At 34.3% G+C, this 8,172-nt stretch overlaps 1 protein-coding gene across 4 annotated transcripts; it reads right to left on the bottom strand.

Moving 5' to 3' along the window:
- Positions 1-363: 363 nt before the first annotated feature.
- LOC141683386 (uncharacterized) lies at positions 364-6,467 on the bottom strand. 4 transcript variants are annotated; one of them, XM_074488087.1, is made up of 18 exons: positions 6,278-6,467; positions 6,052-6,097; positions 5,783-5,964; positions 5,598-5,669; positions 5,407-5,505; positions 4,814-4,933; positions 3,385-3,513; positions 3,166-3,303; positions 2,939-3,049; positions 2,611-2,718; positions 2,434-2,490; positions 2,271-2,362; positions 2,079-2,199; positions 1,685-1,773; positions 1,518-1,605; positions 1,333-1,421; positions 876-1,213; positions 364-666 (listed from the first exon to the last, which is right to left on the bottom strand). In XM_074488087.1, exons 1-18 carry the CDS (start codon positions 6,308-6,310, stop codon positions 641-643), a joined length of 1,938 nt encoding a protein of 645 aa, XP_074344188.1. In that variant the 5' UTR covers positions 6,311-6,467; the 3' UTR covers positions 364-640. The 4 variants fall into 4 exon arrangements, with proteins under 4 accessions (XP_074344188.1, XP_074344189.1, XP_074344186.1 ...); XM_074488088.1 differs by having other exon boundaries at positions 3,166-3,294; XM_074488085.1 differs by having other exon boundaries at positions 3,385-3,522; positions 6,278-6,466.
- Between the last annotated feature and the right edge of the window lie 1,705 nt (positions 6,468-8,172).

The raw sequence follows: 8,172 nt of genomic DNA, 5'->3' as shown, positions 1-8,172 counted from the left end.
GGGAAGCTGGTAGGAGCCATCCCATCCCAATAACGTATATTTGGAGCTCAATATGGAATCCTCTTTTCTTGCAAGACCTGTTCGAATAAAGGAAAACTGCGTCCTTTTAAATTGATCCTTCTACACACTTGTCGCTTTAAACCCTTCTGTGCAGAGGGAAGATGGCCATTTTTGATAGAAGATTGAAAAGAGTGACTAACAGCTGTTAATGGATCTTGATAAAAGATCAAGTGTTATGATGTTATAACTAAGCATATCTAATATTTCTGGTATAAAAAAAATGAAAAAAAAATATCAAAACCATCTTCGACTTCGTGCTTAGCTTTCATTGCAAGGAGGATCTTCATTAGAAGAGCCCTCTGATTAAATTAAAAAAGGCATTGCCAGTAACTTCTGCATTAAAATTGTTTAAGCATAATAACTTGAAATCATATGGGTCTAACATCTGTCTGATACAATAAACTAGGATGTTGCAATGCCAGCAAACCCATCAAACATTACTCAAGAATTCAGAAACAAGAAAAAGTTCTCAAGTTGTACTATGATATGCAAGGAAATACTAAACTAAGATACTCCAAACACAAAATTGTTCTAGGCAACCACACAGCTCGGCTTCCTAGTCCAACAGCTTTTTTCTTGCTTAATCATCGAAGGTGGTTTTCTTTCCTGCACCAACAAAGGAGAAGATGTTAGAAAATGAAATGCAACGCTCAGGACATTGTTTTGAAATTAATTTAACTTCACATGTAAGCATAAACTAATTGTACACCCTAACCCTTACTAGATCAAGAATGAACTTTAAAGAGCTAAAGGGTCTAGGGTTGTCAGTTGGCTCTCTTTTCAAACAAGACATTCAGATCAAGATAAAACCATACCTGTGCCAGCTGTAGCCATGCTAGGTCTGTTGAATCCTCCACTTCTACCTCTACCACCACGATCACCACCACTTCTTCCTCTGCCACCAAACCTGCCACCACTATCTCCACCGAACCTACCACCACTTCGACCTCCACCACCAAAACGACCACCACCTCTACTAGATCTCCCACCACGATCATCCCTACCACGACCTCTGCCACCTCCACCACTGCCAAAACTGTTATCTCTTGGTTTTGCCTCTTCCACGGTCAATGAGCCCCCTCCAAGTTCAGATCCATCAAGTTCAAGAGCCTTACTGAGGCCATTAGCATCTGAAAAATCCATATAAGCAATCCTGCATCAAGAAGAAACATATATTAAAACCCACCGAAGAATCAAGTAGAGGGACAAGTATTTGACTTCATCAGTTACTTATCAATGAACTACAAACTTTAAAAGCACATGTATACACACCCTTTCAAACCACCCTCGTAGTCCTTGGGAACGGACACTCTTGTTATATCTCCGCATGATCCGAAATGCTCTTGCAGTGCATTACGAACCTGTCAAATGTAAATGTTCCAGAATGTCAGTGATTAATATTGACCAGTAAATAAAGGCTTTGAAGAAAGTACAGAAGAACACAAGAATGCACGTACCTGTTCCTCACCACCACTCGTATCAAAACCGCGCACAAATATTGTTGAAGCTGGGGCTCTACCTCCCTTCTGGTATGAGTTCTCGTTGCTGAATATAGTTTGATTAAAAATTAATGCAATGAAGCAATATTAAAAATCTTAGTACAACAAAGTGGAGGTATCATTACCCGCTTGCTGGAGTAAATGCACCCCTTTCTCGGGCCAAATCCAGCCTAACCTCACGTCCTACAAGTTCTCGGCCAGCAAGTTTAAGAGCCTGCAATTAAGAATTTTACATTATTATATCCTTTCCGACGATGTAGTCAAATGTGTGGTTGACATTTCCTAGTTCATTAAAGAATATCATGTGGATAAATTCTCTAACAATAGAACAAAACACATACCATTTTTAAGCATTAGAAAAAATAAAACAGATACGATAATTTTGTGAGATTCTATGGGTGTGAGAAACTAGATCCAGTGGCATCACTGGGAGCTCATATTAACAAGTTTTTTAAAAACCAAGTATCTTCAGATTGGGTGGATACTAATACAGATTGTTAATGGCAGAGACTTCCATACTTTTTGAGCTGCTTCTACTGTGGCAAACTCAACATGGCCAAATCCTCTGAAGTCTCCAGTTTCCCTATCCATGGTAAAGCGCACCTCGGCAACTTCACCAGCATCTTTAAAGAATTCTATGCTGTCAAGACAATAGTCGTTAAGACAAAAATTTTGTGATTCGTAGAAATTTCAGTAAAAATATATACTTACACATCAGATTCCTCAATTCTAAAGGACAAATTGCCCATAAAAAGAGTTTTAGATCCTGTAGCTTCAACTTGTGGAGTGCTGGGGGTTTTAGGCTGCAATAAAAATCCTAATTAAATATGTTACAAGCAAACAAAAGTACAATCAACCACTATTTACCACTTACAGCATTCTTGATATTTGACTTTGCCGAAAATGCATCTACCATTTCTACATCACCACCCTGTTTATTAAAGAGTTTTAAACATTATGACAAGCAAAATAAAAAGTAATATACCTCAACCAGAAGGGAAAAAATAATTCAGTGATCCAATGTGGCAATTATTTGGGGATTGCACTGCACCTTTTGCTTTGGTGTCTTGGGAGCTTTTTTGTCTTCTTCCTCGGATTCCTCTTCAGAACTCTCATCATCAGAGCTATCATCTTTTTTAGCTGCAGCAGCTTTAGGCTTCTGCAACAGATCATATCAAAAGAAATTACTTTAGTAACAAAGTAGACTTAAAATTATGAGATGTTAATGAAATTTTCTTGCCCTTCTCGACAAAAAGTGTGTTGACATTATATTTATGATGCTTTTAAAAATTTAGGCAACAACAAACTTTAAAGGTTCAAATTTGTATTTCAAATGACAAAATGCTAGAAACTGATAAAAGCAGTGAAATGGTTAAGACCTCGTCAGAGTCACTCTCATCCGACTCATCTTCAGACTCACTCTCAGAGGTATCATCCTTTCCATTGGAGGACACAGGAGCAGCCTTTGAAGCTACCTTTGCAGGGGTTTCCTGTTTATATTCAGTCATAAGCACAATCAAAATAAAGTTATACTTCTTAATTTCAAGCACCCACTAGGCACGGGTAAAACAACAATTCAAGTAACGAGAAATTTGGTCCTACATACCTCTTCCTCATCAGAATCATCTTCCGAATCAGAATCAGAATCATCACTACTATCGGCTTTCTTTTTGGCTGCAACAGAGCCATTTTTAGCAGTAGTTGCCGCAGGAACTGCTTTCACAGGAGCTTTGGCCTTGGGCACCTAAATCAATGATATTAGAACAATAAAAAAAACATAGTGAAAAGAACTATTCAAGTAACAAGAGCAATTTACTGTACTTACATCTTCCTCATCAGAATCATCTTCAGACTCTGAATCAGATTCATCACTACTATCGGCTTTCTTCTTGGCTTCAACAGAGCCATTTTTAGCAACAGTTGCCGCAGGAACCTTTTTTGCTGGAGCTTTAGCCTTGGGTTCCTAGATTAATAACTATTAGAAAAACATATATACATGATTCCAACAAGGAAGCACAGAACAGAAGGTAATTCATACTCATATACCATACTCTTGCAAAGTACATGCAGCATAAATTCCAATCAAGAGCAATTCGTTCACAATTTAAGCAACAAAACAGATATGGTTATGTCATTGATAGTGACCACAGTACACAAAGCTGGCTGCATGCCGCCATGTCAAATAGAAATTTAAAACAAACTAACAATTTTAACAATATGAAAAACCCAAACAAATCATGTGACCCTTGAACGAGGATGCTTTAGCTAGGGCTGAGCAGAAAACCGAAAAAATCCGAAACCGAAACCGCTAAAAACCGTTAAAATCCGAACCGCAAAAATCCGATCCGAAGCCGAAACCGCAAAATTAAAAACCAAAACCGAAACCGATTTTTCGGGTTCGGTTATAGGTGAAAACCGAACCGAAAAAACCCGATCCGAACCGATATTTAAAAATAAATAAATAAAATATATTTAATATATATATATGTTTTAAAAATCAATAAATACATATAATTTTTTAACAGAAGTTAAAACTAGTTACTACTTTTAAAAATATAATTTTGTAGGAACCATGGGTTGTTCCCAGGTTGGTATTTATTCTGGTCTTCCTTTTTTTTTTTGTTTCTGCTCATTTTAACTAATCAGACACACAAAGCATACTTGAATTCCGGTTCGTTTTGCTTGAATATTCAATCATTGATTTAAAACCGGTGGTTCACTGTCCACACTCACTAGCAATACCTCTGACTGTACATATGTTATATTACAGGAGATGCAGTACTGCATATATTGATCATCAATTACTTGCTGCTTTCCGGTCCGCTGGTCATGTTTTCTATTGTTGAATTGCTTGACTGTACATAATATATTATGACTTTATATTCTTGAAATGTACTTTCTATTTATACTTTAAATGCTTAAAAATTTTGTTACTCGTATTTATTTTGTTAATTTTATTGGACGCGGTTTAAAACCGAACCCGATCCGATAAAAACCAAACCGAAGTTTTTAAAACCGAAACCAAACCGGTGACTTCGGTTGCGGTTGCGGTTTTAAATTTCAAAAACCGAAGATATGCGGTTTCGGTTTCGGTTTCGGTTTTATCCAAAAACCACCCCGATCCGCCCCGCGCTCTCCCCTAGCTTTAGCCACAGGCATTGCCAACTTCAAATGAAAGTCGCATGATAACATCATGTTATTTCTTACACACGAAACAACTTAATTATGTTAACATCTGTAATGTTATAACTTACATCTTCAGACTCTTCAGATTCTGAATCCGAGTCATCACTGCTCTCCTCTTTCTTCTTGGTTGCAACGGAACCATTTTTGGCTGCTGGAACATTTTTCACTGGAACTTTGCTCTTGGGTTCCTAAATTAATGAGCGTTAGAACAGCATATATTATACCAAGCATATTGCTACAGGCAGGTAGGAACAGATTCATATTTACAGTGCTTGCTGATAAACCATTTTCTTACAGTTTTTAACAGAGGTTTATACTTCAGTGGAATCTTAATTCCATTTAGTAATGCACGATATTAACAAGTAATCTGTCCACTGGAAATATGGCTGACTAATATTAGCAGCATTAAGTTGCATTCTCAGCACCACAACAGACAAGATTTGTATTTATGAATTTTTAGTACACAAAACTATATACACCTTCAATTCCAGATGAAATACTACTACAAATATGCACACAAGTTAAACACCAAAAACTCATGCCCGATTGTGCTGTACATGGACTTTCATAATGCTATATTGCGAGTACATAGTTAACTAATCTACAAAACTCAACAAAAACAAGCAAATATTAATCTTCAAACAGTATTTAATTAACTCACATCCTCCTCAGACTCGGACTCAGAATCAGACTCAGAGCTGCTGCTGGCAGCCTTAGCCTTAGGAGCAGGTTTGGCAACTTTAGCAGGAACAATAGTCTCCTGCAACAAACCAGAACAAGAACCATTGTAAATTCATAACAAATAGGAAACATGTCAATATACATTACAAATCTCAATTTATGATATCAAACCTCATCAGAGGAACTATCTTCTTCACTACTACTTTCGACCTTCTTCACGGGTTGCTTAGCAGCGGGCTTAACCTGAAAATTCATACAACAAAAAATCCACTCATCTACATTATTACACACATAAACTAAACTAAAACAATCATGACCCAATTAAAGAAACAGGCAAAATCACATAAAGATTCTACCTTGACATCTTCCTCAGAAGATTCATCAGAAGAATCCTCCTCGGAACTACTTTCGACTTTCTTGGTCTTCTTAGTCTTGGCCTCTGCTTGCTTCTTAGCAACTGCCTGCTTCAAAGCTGCCTCATTTTGCTTCTGTTTCTTTGCAGGTACCTGTTCTGCAGCCTCCTCTGCTTCTCTCTTACCTATAAACACAACAAAAATTAATTTTAACAAACACAGCCCAGCAATCAATTAATAAAAACTTTCAAAAAACAAGAAAAAGCACACACCTTTCTTCAATGGCTTAGTAGCAACAACAGCTGGAGCTACTTCGACCTATAATCAGATCAAACCCATCACTCCAATTACAATTAAACACAAACCCACATAAAAAACACACAAATACAGACAGATAGATACAAGAAACACACACACATATCTATATATAAAAATAATAAAATTAAGATTGAATTGAATCAAACAAACAAAAGGGGTGTGAAAAGATGTGAAACATACCTTAGAAGCTGATTTCTTGGAAGATTTACCCATTTGATAAGAGAGAGATACAGATCTGTACGTAACAGAGAAGGGTTTAAGAAAAGGAGCGGCCTTTGAAAAACCCTAAGAAAATTATAGGGTTTAGAGAGAGAGAGAGAGGGGGGTGATAGATACAAGTGTGTAGCTATATATTTATACGACAAAAGGCCTCGGCCTTGTATTTTGTGAAATATAAAAATTTGTCTCCGCCTCTCAAAATTAGGGTTTTGACATTTTGGTGGAGTTGGATATTTTTGGGCTTTTGATCTCGACCGTCCATCTTATCATTTATCTGAAAATAATTTATTTGATGTTCTTTTAACATTGTGTATTATATTTTTTAATTTAATTTAGATCGAAATTTTTAATAATATATCGTTAATTTCATTTGAATTGATAATGCGTATAAGTTGGAAAGGATAATTGATAGTGTACTAATAATTATAATATTTTTATTTATTAAATAGAGTTATCCATCTTATTTTTGAAAAAAAAATGTGTTGGTTAGAAAAATAATTCGTTTTAGTTAAAAAATGGTTAGTTAGTGTTTATAATTATAGTATTATTATTTTATTTTACTAACTTATATCCTGTACGATGCACGATTTTTTAAAATTTATTTTTTTTAATTTTTAATTTTTTTAAAAATATATTTCTAAAAAATTTAATGTGTATATCTATATCGTTATTTCTGACGATGTTATAATATTATTTTTATTTTTGATAGTTTTTTGTAATATTATTGTAAAAAATATGCATATATTGAAAAATATACGACTGAGGATTTAAATTACTGTTTATATAGTAAAATATCTAATCATATTATATCTAATGTTGTATCATTGTATCATATTTTAGTTTTTAATTAGTAGTAAAACAATGTAATTTTTTTTATATTTATGTTAGGTGAAATCTCTAATCATATTATATTTAGAATTGTATTAGGACATTATATCGTAATTTGTGAGTTTCTATATACGATTGTATCAAGGATATACTTATTCTAATAAGATATAATCTTAAACGTCTGTTTTTGTTATTATATAAGATCAACGGTTGAGATTGTTTTGACGATACATGATCAAAATTTTGGATAAGAAGTCAAATTTGCAAGAGAGAGATCATTATTATCTACTTCTTTCTTTTCGTAAATCTAAAAAATCTTTCATTTTCTTGCAATTATACATATATCTGAATGATGATAATAAGTAGGGTTTTTAATTTTATACTATACAAGAAATTCTCAATTTTATCCAATTATTTATCACTATATTTTATCATAGGAAGATACTTTGACAATTATGGACAAATATTTGATTAAAGATTACTCAGTACCGTTAACATATATAATATCCTTTATTACTGGATAGTTTTAATATTATAATAGGGCTAAATATCAAGTAAGTGACTAACTGCATTAAAAAATTCAAAGTAAGTCACTCATTGCAAATTTGACTCGAAATGATCATCAATTAACTTAATTTGATCATTCCGTTAAAGTCGAAAACTGAAATTAGCCAAAATCGAAAAATTTTAACACAGAAGGGTAGGGGTCGTTCTTAGCTTCAATATGGTTATTAAAACTTATTTTTTGACTCACACAATCATGATGAAATCTCGTTTTTGATCTTCAAAGTTTAGAAAATAACTCAAGTTGGGAGAATCAAAGCCAAATCTCATCATGATTCTATGAGCCAAATAGAAAGTTTTAGTAACCATATTGAAGCCCAAAACGAGCTCTACCGTCCTATATTACCATTTTTCAATTTTGGGTAATTTCAATGTTTGACTCTATCAAAATGATCAAATTAAGTTAATTAATGATCACTTTGAGTCAAAAGTCAAATTTGCAGTGAGTGACCTACCTGAATTAT

This window comes from Apium graveolens, chromosome 9 (assembly GCF_009905375.1).
Source record: "Apium graveolens cultivar Ventura chromosome 9, ASM990537v1, whole genome shotgun sequence".
Taxonomy (NCBI): domain Eukaryota; kingdom Viridiplantae; phylum Streptophyta; class Magnoliopsida; order Apiales; family Apiaceae; genus Apium; species Apium graveolens.
This window is presented reverse-complemented; position numbering and strand designations above follow the sequence as displayed.

Excerpts from the sequence above, each read along its gene's own strand:
- LOC141683386 (XM_074488085.1), bottom strand. The coding sequence starts at position 6,310 with ATGGGTAAATCTTCCAAGAAATCAGCTTCTAAG. Across the intron at positions 6,098-6,277 it reads CCAAGAAATCAGCTTCTAAG|GTCGAAGTAGCTCCAGCTGT; the intron begins GTATGTTTCACA and ends ATCTGATTATAG. Across the intron at positions 5,965-6,051 it reads TACTAAGCCATTGAAGAAAG|GTAAGAGAGAAGCAGAGGAG; the intron begins GTGTGTGCTTTT and ends TTGTGTTTATAG.